Below are 13,754 nucleotides of genomic sequence, written 5' to 3' on the forward strand. Positions count from 1 at the left end.
CACAGCACACTGTGATAGTATCATGGACCTTCAGCCTGACAGCCACTGCTTATAGTATTGTGGTTATCAGCACAAGTGAGGAGTGGAATGTGTCCTTTAAGAACTCTCCTACCCCATCTTTCCTGTGGAGGTCATAGCCTCCAAGTATAGATGAGTCAGTATTTTTAAAATGAGTCTCTTGAAGTCGTACGCAGAAAGGTCTGTCCTGCATGAGAAATCTCAGTTCCTCCAAATGGGAGTTATCTTACTGTCATGGATTTAATTACCCCCATTTTTTGCTGCGATGGTGAGGGACAGGTAGACTGAGGGGGGAATGGAGGGGTTGCCTGTGTCTGGTGACGAGGCATCTAACTTCATGATGTCCTCCTCATTAATCAGACGTCAGTATGGCACTTGGGACAGCTTTTGACCCCAACAGCATGATACTTTCCCCACTCCTTTTCCGTTTGGGGTTGATGGAGACGGGGGAAGTTGAGAGCGGCTTTTTTTCGTGTCTCCTCTAGGCTCAATGTTAATGTTTTGCCTGTATATTGTGTTGTGGCTGTCTGTGCTGCTATTTCTTCATGCTGTTTGCTTTCTACATCTCCATATTTATCCAAGTATAAGAGACCATTATTATAAGGCGACCCCCACCCCCTTTTTTTTTTCAAGAGGCTTCCTGAGAAAAAATTATTTTTGACATACTCTGACTAATCAAAATTACGAACTGTTTTATTAATACACAGAGTATCTGCCTAAAAAGTTATTATACCTGTTCCAAATTTATGCAGTTTATTGGTTGCCTAGATTTTCATAAAACTATCTTTCTTTCTTTCTTTATCTGAGCCTTGTCCCGCAGTTACGCAGGGCCAGCCATGGTTAATCGGACATGGCATGGTAAGTGTAAGGGGTGGCCGGATGCCCTTCCTGCCGCCACCCCGTACCCCCCCGGGAAGGAATTAGTGTAACCCAGCTGTCTGTGTCTAATGTAAGCCATGGATTAGTGCAAATGTGTTGCAAATGTCTGCGAGTCGTGTAACTGAGGCGGAACGTGGGGACCAGCCTGGTATTCACCTAGGGGGTTGTGGAAAACCGCCTAAAAACCACATCCAGGCTGAACGGCACACCGGCCCGTCGTCGTTAATCCGCCGGGCGTATTCGATCCGGGGCGGGCGCGCCTATCCGAGTCCAGGAGCGTTAGCGCTCTCGGCTACCCTGGCGGGTTAGGTTTTCATAAAACAATGAGAAATAAAACAAAGAAAATGGTTTGCAGTAATTTGCGGACCGTTTTCTTTTCTAAATTTTTGCTTACTAACCCTGTCGCCTGTGGTGTCACTATTTTTAATAATAATAATAAAATAATAACAATAACGGCACAGCTGTGAAAAATTTCTTCGTTTCCACAAACATTTGGCTGTTACTTCCGAATATGTTGCAATTTCTGAGGCGGTTGTTACCGTGGGACCTGAAAAAACAGCTGTTTCTATCCGAATACATGTCGGATTTGTTTCTATACTGAGTTAAGAACGTTACCGTGTCGCCTGCTGCCATACACATAGTCCGCCCGCCGCTCTCTCACTGGCTGCGTACAACAGCTGCCACACCCTCTTTTGTTCCCGGCATATGTCACGGTGAGCGCCAACAACACTGTAGCACGAAACTAACAAGTACGCCACTGGCCCCTAGCTAGACTTTTACCGTCTCCAGCAGAAGTGAATACTATTGTTGAGTATTAGCACAACTTTAAGTCACTTCAATTCCGACGACAAATGGATTCAGGTAAACTGCAGTTTACACATAGCAGATGTTGCTAAAATGTCAGTACACGGTACACATTCCCATAGTTGGCAACATGAGGTTAATTTGTTGACCGCTCATTAATCCCCTCGCCGTACTCGTCTAGTTCTCAGCGAAGTTCGTATCACTGTTCCTCATCCAACCTTTCCGCAGTTCCATGCTTGAACGACGATGAAACACGGACTACAATATCTTCTACTGTGCAAGTCATCTGTAACATGTGCAACTAATACATAAATAAAACACCGCAATCACGATTCTGTCCGATTCTCGAATTTTCGCTCGTCCCGTGATCTACTGACGTCTGTTGGTACTATCTCCACGAACGCTGTAATTTATTCTTTCAACAATTACAATCATTTTAATATGAATGATTTCATTTGTTAGACATTTCATTCTGGGTTAATTTTCCTTCTTGTTTCATTTGAATGTCACCACCACGATCTAAAGCTGATTAAAATCTGGTTACGTTTTTATCCAGTATTCTAGTACGTGAACGACGACCTAATTTCTCGTTTTCAACCCACTTAATACATCATTACGGTCTCTCATAATCAAATAATATACAGGTCCGGATTCAGACTCAATGTTTTTTGAAGGACAACATTTCCCCTCTGAAATGTTTCCTTTATTTAAAAAGCAGTGTTAATGTTTGTACGCGGTATCCATGGGACATGTATGAGACTGACTGCAAACCTGTTCAAATACAACAGCTTGTATGATGGTAGAATTTAGAGCTAGGTGTTTCGCAAAATTGTCAAATTTTAAGTTAAGCAATACGTTGCCGTAGTGACTATGTAGTTCATGGTTTCTCGCGTATCCCTTGCACTGGCGCTACGCGAGTCAAATGTCACGAGATTGTTCGAGCAACGTTGATACTGTATTGCGCGCTCCGGCCTATCGGGAAATCTTGAACCTGTTCGAACGTGATTATCGTCAGTCCAGCCCTGCCCTTAAGAATACTTCAAAATACACCAGCACGTGACCTCACTATCTAAAACATCTGTTAATGAATGATGTCCCCTATGTACTCTATCGAACGTAAACAATATTCGTCTTTTAATCACGTAAATAAAGTACACGCATACTCCGCAAGCCCCAGTACCGCGCATGGCGGAGTGTACTCTGTACCACCAACAGTCATTTTATTTCCTGCTCCACTCGCAAGGAAAAAAATGACTATGTATATGCCTCTACACGAGCCCTAATTTATCTTCATGGTCCTTACGTGAAATGTGCGTTGGCTGCCTTAGGTACAGGTTCTGCTGGTGGGTATTGTTTCAGGATGTCGTTTACATCAACGCGTCTACCTTCGCACCTGGTTTCTTCACAAAGAAAGCATAGGATGTGGCAAAGACAGGGTTTTTGTCGCCTTATATTCTCTTAAGGCTTCCGCATAGGGATCCGCTTTGTCATTTTTATTTCCTGAATTTTAACGTTTCTCAGCAAAAACTGGGCAGTCTCGACTCCAGATGGAGTGACTCACAGAGCAGGTGATGCATATTGATGCACATAGGCAGTAAGTGCCAGATTCATGTACTGCCTTTCCACATTTTCTGCAAGTCGCTTCACCTCCTCAACTTCACACTGTGTGGCCAAATCATTGGCATTTGTAACACTAAATAGTGTTAGGCATGTAAGGTCTAACTCAAGTCAGAGGAATCCTACCATGATGTGTTCAGGTAGTGTTGGAGAACTGAAGGTCTCAAATAAAGGTGGCAGTCTTCCAATCTCTCCATTATTCCTCCCTGACCTTTGTTCCACACTGACTAACCCCCATTCTTGTTTCAGTTCCAAGACATCCATGTCCATAATATCATGGCACCTGAGTGCATCCTTGCTTGAGTTGCGGATTTGTGCACCTCAACAACTAGTGCCTTAGAAGTTCCATTTGTTTTGACCTGTTAGTTTCATCTAACGAGGAATCATTTCACAATCGGTTGACAGATTTTATGGTATCAGCAAGCCCTTCTAAACCTTTATAAACATAAAAGGGAATACTTTTCAAACAACCCCTCTCCCTCCTCTTTATCGCTACAAACACATTCTGATTTATAAATTTGTGACACCAGTTACTAAACAAATTCACAGTATCAGGAGGACTAACCTCCTTTAGTCTCGTGCGAATACCCCCAGCCAGTACACATATTGCATTGGGAGGGCTTTAGTTTTGTTGATTTGCAATGGTGTTCCAGTGAGCAGTTATAGATACGAACATGTTCAGACAGAGCGCCTGCTTGCTTGGGAAGCCTTTACAACCGAGGCACGGCAGGTTCCCCAGAGTTTCCTGATAATGACTGTTCTGTCTCAATAGCCATGTGTCACATCAGTGAGCAGCACACCGTGAGATTGAAAGTTTTTCATACATGTTTTTATCATCTTTGTGATCTATTCAGTTAAGCTTAGATCACTGTTCCCTGTGACACACAATATTTCAACGTCGTACCACATGGTGGTTGCTAAAGCATGCCCAGAGCTTACAGTTTACAGAGGACTGGTGGTACTCACCAGCCCCAACTGAGGAAACGCAGTTTCGCCAAACCCTACCCAGCAAGCAAATGAACACCACTCCAAGATGCTCGCCATTAACAATGACCCAATGGACATACATAGTTTTATTGAATATAACATGGATGTTATGATCATTACCCCTCCTCTATCAATGACAACTGATTTCAAACCTAATAGAACTTACTGCTAATAGTGTATTCAACTTCATCTCAATCAGTTTCCACGTGAACAATATGAACTGCATACAATATACTTTTGGAGTTGGGTAGATCACATAAGCCATTGCTCACAGCAGCATATAAAGCTGCATGTCTTCAATGGGGCAAACAACATAGAAATCTGAAAATAGCTGACTGGAGACTTATGATGTGACCCGACTAATCTTAGTGTTGACACTCTTCAAATGATGCAGCCTAGCTGTGGACACACGTATCTTCCAAGATAACAGCCACATTCAAAGGGCTTCATTCATATGGTCCTGGCCTGAAGAACACTCAAGCAACCTACCACAGCTTTATTTGCCCACTACATCACCTGTTCCTAACACCATAGAAAACATATGGGACTATTAGGAACAACATGTGAAACGTAGAAATCAACATCCCTGCAATTTGAAAGCTTCAGCTAGATATGGCGTATCAGTACCTACGGAAATTTGTGGATGCCCTTTCTTGCAGAACTGAGGCTATAACTGAGTGTTACACAGTATTAGTGTGGTGTTTTCTGAGTATGACTAATTTCGTTGTCCTCTTTTGTCCTGTAGACTTGTAATGACAAAAAACAATAGTTCCCTCAACTGGTAATGAAAGCATCACAAGCCCAGTAGAGATGCACAGATAAGTGAAATTTTCACTAGTAATAATGACTGGTTCACAGTAAATGGACAATCATTTGACTCTGAAAATAATACAGAACCTTTAATTCTTCAGTTATTCATTGATAACAATAGATGACAAAAATGAAACACATGAAACTTGGTATTCAAAATTCTCAACACTTAATTCAGGGTGTGCTGTAGGGTGACTGATGTGGTTGAAAATGAACACACTTTGTATGCACTGATCTCAGTGTAAATGCTTTTATTGTTCCAATATGACTGGTTTCAGCAGTCTTATGATATCATCTGATTTTAAGGAACTTGTTATAAATTTGCCATGTTATATTACATGAAGCCAAAACAAAGAGCACTCCCCACCTATACATACGTCTTGATAAAAATTCAGTTGATAAACTGCGCACAGACGATAAAATCCTCTGTCATCCATGCATGTTTGTGGCGAACATGATTCTCACAGTCTTGCCCCTCAGTATAAATTTTATCATCTGCGTGTATTTTATTAGCTACAGAATTTTTACCAAGACATATGTAATGGGGAGTGCCTTTTATGTCTGACTTCATATAATGTAACATTGTAATTTTATAACAAGTTTCATAAAATCAGACGATGGCAACTTAAGACAGTTGAAACCAGTCATCTTGGAACAATACAAGGGTCTACACTGATCAAAGTGTACGAAAAGTGTTCATTTTCAACTTAAACCGGAACACAGCTTCTCTGGTATACAATATCTAGCCCTACAGGTATTGTCTAAATTATAGTGGTTTCACTGATATTTTCTTTCTATCAGCTGCACTCTCAGCAAAACTAGCTCATCGCAAGCCAAAATTAAATAAACAACTACTTCCAAGCAGATCAAAACCGTATGCCAGACCAAGACTTGAACTCTAGACCTTTGCCTCTCGCCGGCAAGTGCTCTACCAACTGAGCTACCCAAGCACAACTCACAACCCAGCCTAGCTTTACTTCCACCAGTATGTCTCCTACCTTCCAAACTTCACAGAAGTTCTCCAGTGAAACCTGTAGGCCTGGCAATCGTGGAAGAAAGGATACATTGGAGACATGGTTTAGCTATGCCCATGCAGTTTTGATCTGCCAAGAAGTTCCATATCAGCGCACATTGCACTGCAAAATGAAAATTTCATTCTACTTCTAGACACTGAAAACGTAATCCTCTTCAAATGATTTATCTAGAACTCTTCTCTCTCCAATATTAAATAAATATTGCAACAAGAAATGAGGCCATGCAACAAATGAAAGAAGCAATACCCTTACAAAAGAATAACAAAACTATTCATTATGTGCCACCTGCATTAACTTTTCACTTACTGTGTATTTCTCCATATTTATTATATACTGATGGGGCACAACCGCTCATCTGAAATTCAGAAAATTCCAATTAAATAGAACTACACCTGTTACACCAAAAATATAAATGAACACTACAGTTAAACAATGAATGATTGCCAAATATATTTGTATCACTTTGGCACTGCGCATGATGAAAAATTAAGAAGAATGAAATCAAATGTCCTGCAAAAAGGCCAATACTTATATGGAGAACACATTCACTCCTACATTAAGGAAAAAATTCACTTTGCTCAGAAATACAGGGCAATACGTGTCATGCACATCAGGACAAGTATATCTAGCCCATTATGACAGTACAACAGATGATCTAGTGGATAACATGGGAATCTACACGAGGTGGATACTTCTGTCATCATATAAGACTAGAAAATTGTAGGCAAATGCAGGAAGTTCTGAAGATGATTGGTATTTGGTGCATAGAGAGGCAGCAAGTTTCAACATAAACAAACAGGTGTGAATAGCCATTATTTTTCACTCATAAAATTTGCAGTCAGTCACCAGAAACAGTAACAGCTGCACAAACTGCAACAAGGGCAAAGAAAAATAGAACAATTGCATAAAACTACTTGTAGGAAAAGCAGATGCCCAACTGTACTCTGTTGGAAAACTGAAAGAATCAAGTAGCTTATAAATTTGTCACTTGACCGATTCTGGACTGTTGCTTCTCAGTATGGGACCCATATTAGACAAGATAAATAAAGACAATCTGGCAAAGAGCTTTTTTTATTAGAAAGAATGGGAGCACAAGTTGAAGCAGTATCGAAAGCTTCTGTTAACCCAAAATTCTCATCCACCTCGATGGCAGATGCTAAAAGAGAGGTGCTGTGTTTTGCCAACAGGCTTGGTGTTAAAATTCAGGGTGTGCAATCCAGTAAGTGTTAGGCAGTATATTAGTTCTTACTGCAGACATCTGAGAACCTGGCCATGATGGTTAAATCAGAGAAATTCAGACTCATGTTAGGGTTTAGTGCTAACTGTTTTTCATGCTCTCTTTTCATAAAAGAAACAGGAAAGGAAAGGAGAAAGGGGTATGGAGTGGAGGAGCAGGAAGGAACAGTGGAACCCATGATATCTGAATATGGCTTGTGGAATACAGGTGCTACAACTTGTGAACAAGAACATGACTGTAACCACAACAAAGATATGTGTAACAATCAGAAAAACATCATATTTGTTAAAACAAAATTATTGATGTGTGCCACAATGCCAATATTCATTTCTAAACAGCAACTCTGATTTCTTTATAAAGAAATACTTACGTAGCCGCTGCAGAGAAAAGCCACTGCAACTAATTTATTAAATTTATCATGTTTTCCAGTTTTGTTCCTATGATCACTTGTGTGTTCCTGTCATGCTGTTGATGCTGTAAAGCACAGATGTATCTGTATTTTCTGACAAGATTTTGAAGCCCACTCTTATGTAAGGATTCATTACAGTGAAAGAAATTGGCAACTAGATCTTGGTAATGAGTGACATTGGTAATTTCAACAGGCTGGCTTTTTCCCTGCTAGTGTCATCTTTGCTAACAAATAAAAAGCTATTAAATTGTCCTACATGAGTATCTACGACTTCCACAATTTAGAGTCACTCCCACTGACATGATAAAATTACAAGTGGCATTTCAGAACCATGCTATGTTTGTCCTAAAAGTGACTGAAGGGTACAACTAAAATCTGGGCAGACACACAGGGATTTGATGCCAGCTCATCTAGAATGTAAGTCATAATTTCAATCAACGATGATTCCATCTTAACATTTGATGAAGCAAACTAAAAATCCCCCCCCCCTCCTCCGGCAATTCAGATTAGTTTTGTATTATTTTCAAAGAAATGATATTAAAGAGCGACAACAGTGTTCAACAATGGAGTAAAAATGGGCAATTGCATCAAACTTGCTACGAAAGGTAACGTCTGCAACTGTGTAGTTAAACACTGGTGATGACAATCAGCCATGCATTTCACATAGGAAAAAGTTCGTGTACGTAACCAAGTCTGGCGGAGAACCTGTAACTACAATGAACCTGCCTTGTCTTTGACAGCCGGTTTACATCTATGGGTCGCCAGGTTTCCGAGAATGATTATACGGATCCATTCCTCGTTTCTAATTCGAACGTACAATTTATCAAGACCATATACGACAGGCAGTGAACAAATTTGGTCTTTCTATGTTACAGGCGGCTGCCTCTTATTAGATATGCAATGAGCACAGCTGACATTCAACGGCAAAAAGTATCAAATGCCACATTCGCGTGGGGGGAATATTTACTCGAGACATTTCGGGATATCACCAAATCAGTTGGTGCAAGATATACAAGAATACTCAAGTGACGCACCGAAAATGAGTTATTAACAAATATGTCACACAAAAAAGCCAAAATGGCTCTATTTCTATGATCTCTTAAAAGAAAAACGCAATCAGTTATAAGGCATAAGAGTTTGAAGAGAGCTTATAAGGATTGTCACACTACAGTAGCAATAAATAAGCGATACTGCCTACAATGCGATGAAATTTGTAATGACGCTTAGCAGTCGACTTCTTGAATGTTAAATTACAATGTACAAAGGAGGTCCATGTACACTCATTGAACGTCAGTAAAACGCACATACCCATTTGAACGGTGTCTCAACCCCGACGTTTCCTTCACATGCCTTTCCGACTTTTTGCAAAAATATTCATCTCCTAACACACTCAGTTTTCCTTCGTTAAACTTTCTGTCAATAACCAAACAGACACCAAAGACTTCCCAAACGGATCTGCAGAGATAACACACTCACCGAGTGGTTTCTTTTAATATAAAGTTAATCAATTCCCTATTTATTAGGGATTATTATATTAATAATATGTCCAGGTGCGATTAGATCACTAGGGAACGTTGTGCAGGGTAAGCAATTTACAAATTTGTCATGATATGATCTTTCCAACCCAAATGGGCTAGTCGGCTACTAAGACGTGGTCTCTGGTAAGGCCCATCCACACGCAACGATGTATGTACGCAGATATTTGCGCAAATGTCTGTGCATGCTGTAGATGGCTGCAGATGTGGTGTATAGACACGACCCAAGCCGTAGCCTACGGGATATAAAGCCTGCAACAACTAACAGGCAGACCGCGTGACGTCACGAAGTCCCTTAGGATTCCAGTGCAGGATTCATGCGTTCAGTAAGTATTTAGCAACAGTCTGAGCTTTCCTTGAATTGTTTTGAGACTTGCTTATCTTTATGTTAGGAAACAGGCCACAAACTGATGGAAATACTACGTAAGTAGCTACAAACACTCATTACTTAATCATGAGTAGTATGTTTTTCTTGCTGCTGGAAAAGATATATCGGTCTAGTACCTGCTGTGCCATAGCACCACAACAAGATATTTACAAACTAACAGGAGAAAATGTTCGGCTCAACTACACAAGAACACGTGTGGTACATAAAAACAGACCTGTCACAGCTAAAGAATAGCCAAATACTATAATGACATGATGTACTAATTTAGACCTGTGACAGGTTTTGGTTGGCAGCCTAGGACACAGCCAACATAAAATAAAAGGAAAATAAAATAAAAAAACCACTGATGATGATGCCACAACTGTCGTTAAACGTGTTTAGGTGATAAACATAACAATAATTCATGTACTTGCAAAAAAGGTGTACCCACTCTTAATTCATAATTATTTTTCTGCAAGCACAGGAACTGAGCTCAAAATTCCAGTATGACAGTTTCAACATCTTCGTTTAAAAAAGCTGCAGATATCCGGACTAAGTAGTTGCAAGCAATCCATCGTGCAAATTTTATACCTTGGAAGAATTCTGTACTTTATACTGTGCATTTCGCCGAGAAGCACTTAGATATTTTTGTGCTAACAGTTAGTAGGACAGTTCACAAGTTAAACACCAGACGCTCCTCCTTCTTTCTTCCTGGACAAACATCCTCCATGTCTGTTCATCTTACTGCTGAATGTAAATTGCTAAAGGACAGCGCAAAAGAGATGTTGCATCGGGGGGACAGAATTTTAGCGAAGGTGTGACCAGGGCTGGATTACAAATTATGCCGATTTCAAGAATAGAGTAAAAGAGCTACGTTTGAGTGACTTTTCCTATAAGATTTTCACGGATTTCATATTATTTTACGGTCTTTGTGTCAAAGACAACCCATTTATTTTGTGTTCTATGAAGCTTTTAAGGGATTTCAGTGCAGAAATATATTTGAACAGCTGTAACTTGCCATCCAACAACTGCAGATGAATATTAACTGATATTCTACTTTGCGTCAGGCAATCTAAATTACCATATGAGTAGAGGTCTGCGCGGATAAGAAAAGTTCAATCCGCACCGCATCCGCAAGGTCCTAATCCGCAACCGCATCCGCAGCAATTAATCCGCATCCGCAAGTTCCTTATCCACATCCGCATATATTTAAGTTTTGAATGAGTAATTAATAGACAGTAGTATTTAGAATTATGGTATGTAATGACACAGTTATTGTTAGGTGCCATTTCTGCGACAACTTAACTACTTTTGACTTCTTAAATCACAGGAAATGCTCTATATCTATTCTAAAGCAGACCATTCCAAACAGGAAAGCATTGGCGTTCCAGAGCAGCACCACACAGTAGCGGCTCGGATCTCGTGAGATTGGAAATGCTATTTAAAAAAATTAAATTCAATGTAGTAGTATTAAATGATGAAAATACGTGTATAGAAACAATTATATTTCCTGCTCTTGTGCCAAGGCAGCTGAAAATGACGATGGTTTTAAACTGTTACTAGCACATTGCAGCATTTACTGACAGTTTTTTTGTACTCACTGCTTAGATGTGTCAAATTTTGAAGCCATTCATGTCAGCTGATGATTATATTATAGCTTACGCGTTCAGTCCTCATCATTTCCAGGTGAAAATATTTACAGTATTAGGCCTACACTGCAAAACGCTGGCGCACCTGTGAAAAAGTTAAACTGCCAGCAATAATTGACGTTGTCTGGATGAAACAACTCGTCTTCCAAACAGTGACAACAAAATCAGAGGTTATAGAAATTAGGAGTCCATTTAGATTTAGCTAAAAATACGATTGAAATCTCGAACCTCACCTTTTGCCTGATTTATCGAATTAAGACCTAGCGATAAATGTAATGTCTGTTTCATTCTCAACTAAACAAAGTTTTTCACACTTTAAAACATCCTCAACATTGGTCTAAATTACTAAGACAAAATTTGCACTAGATTTCGCAGTTAATACTTTCAATATTAAAAAAAAATTGTTTTTTTTTCAGAGTTTAATGGAACTGCAAACGGTTTCAAGATGTCTATATAAAAAATTCTGTCCCATAACTTCAAATGTTAGGAACTGTTCCCTGTTAAGCAATACCGAGTTACAGCTAAAATGTTCAATTTTGTTACGAATTTCAGCCCTAATCTTTACTAATTGGCTGGTAAATTAAAAGACACATTACTATTTTGGATGATTTGAATATTTTGTAAGTTTTCAATGTGATCAGAATAATCTTTCACGGGCTATTGCAGTCACAGCTTGTTGGTGGTAGTGAGCTGTAGATTGAAGTCCCACTTGTAATTAATTACAAGGCCCGCCGTGCCACCACTCCAGCCGGGCTGTTTCACTGTTCACAAAGAGCGACAATTCTCGGCGGCTGCAAATGTTACTCTAGTGCACGCTAAAATTTAGATAGGCACTTAAGAGATCATCATTACCTAGTTTAATAATATTGACGTGTTAGCTGTTGAATGTTCTTGTTGCGAAGAGTAAAAACTTAAAATTGAGCTCTTTAATATGAAAATTACAGCAAAACAAATTGCTTGTTAAATATTTCCTTCTTTTACCTAATGCTACTTAAATGTTCTTGTTGGGAATAGTAAAAATACTAACAATATGTCGAGGAAATTCTTTACTATAAATAATACAATAAAAACTCACAGGCTTCAGATTAAATATTTTCATCTTCTGCTTGCTTCTGATTCAAATTCTGTAAAAGAAAGAATCAGATGAAAAAAAATTGTAACTAATTCAGATAAGCCCAAAAATTCAGTGAAGTAAGAGAAGCTGTACAAGTACCTTTTTGCTTTACTATGCAGAAACATGATGTCATCAATCGTCTGTGGCTTCAAAGACGTGCGTCGGTCCTGCATTATTTGTCCCGCAGTAGAGAAGCTTCTCTCAGATGGCGCGCTGGACGCTGGAATGCAGTGCACGAAGTATGCGAGTTTGGAAAGACGCTGTTAGACGTTTTCACGTCTATGCCACCAAGCTATCAGGTCGATGCCTTCCGAAAACTGGACTTTATCATTCGTATATCTGAGAATTTCATCTGACACAAAGTCAAGATCTCTCGTCGATTCATCTTCTGAGGAATCTTCAAATTCATTAAAAAGTACGTCAGACTTCTGTTTTTTTTGCAGGAATTCCGGATGTTGTTTCCTCCTTATCTTTTAACTGTACACAATTTCTCGTAATATAAGTTTTCGCTTCCTTTACAACTTCATCTTTTTCGGCACTGCTAAGAAATTTTAGGTTTTTATATTTTGCAAGTTAATGGGTTACTGTTATGTCCCATTTGCTGATCAAAATAGATTTGTCTGTACTCTTTAAATCTATCAGAAATGGGCGGTCGCCATCATTTTTTTCAAGGAAGGAGAGAAGTTTTAACTTCCACAACACACATAAATAAAGCGTGGGGGTTTTGGAGGCTTCGAGATCACAAGAAGCTATTTTAAATGGCGTCAGACAGGTTATTATATCTTCCAACATCCTCTTGTCTATAGAATCAATCAAATTATCTTGATTTTTCTCTGAAAAAATTGATAGAACTTCAAACGATTGTGGCCAGCCAGTGTGGCCTTGCTGTTCTAGGCACTTCAGTCTGGAACCGCGTGACCGCTACTGTTGCAGGTTCGAATCCTGCCTCGGGCATGGATGAGTGTGATGTCCTTAGGTTAGTTAGGTTTAAGTAGTTTTAAGTTCTAGGAGACTGATGACCACAGATGTTAAGTCCCATAGTGCTCAAAGCCATTTGAACCATTTTCAAACCATTGTGAATTAATAGACTTAAACATATCCAATTTACTGTTCCATCATATGTCTAGATCTGCATTCAACGACTTCTGAAGGCGATTCTGAAGACCAGATCTTTTAAGGAAAGTTGTGATAGCTCCATAGGAGTTTATTAGTCGCTGCACGCCACTCTTCTCATGACTCGCGTCTCCTCGAATCGTGTGCTCCAACACAGTATTAAGAATGTGTGCTGAGCATG

General features: G+C 39.6%; 1 protein-coding gene across 2 annotated transcripts in view; it reads right to left on the reverse strand.

Annotated features, from left to right (window-relative positions):
- LOC126469772 (kinesin-like protein KIF3B) overlaps nt 1–9,242 on the reverse strand; it is a 136,733-nt gene extending 127,491 nt beyond the window's left edge. The window contains exons 1-2 of one of the 2 annotated variants that reach the window (XM_050097002.1): nt 9,104–9,242; nt 6,456–6,504 (exon numbers count right to left, since the gene is read on the reverse strand). In XM_050097002.1, the coding sequence (XP_049952959.1) occupies nt 6,456–6,470 (15 nt within the window). In that variant the 5' untranslated portion in view covers nt 6,471–6,504; nt 9,104–9,242. The remainder of the gene's footprint in view (nt 1–6,455; nt 6,505–9,103) is intronic. The other variant, XM_050097003.1, reaches the window with a different exon arrangement.
- Nucleotides 9,243–13,754: the final 4,512 nt, after the last annotated feature.

This window comes from Schistocerca serialis, chromosome 3, assembly GCF_023864345.2.
Source record: "Schistocerca serialis cubense isolate TAMUIC-IGC-003099 chromosome 3, iqSchSeri2.2, whole genome shotgun sequence".
NCBI classification, from domain to species: Eukaryota; Metazoa; Arthropoda; class Insecta; order Orthoptera; family Acrididae; genus Schistocerca; species Schistocerca serialis.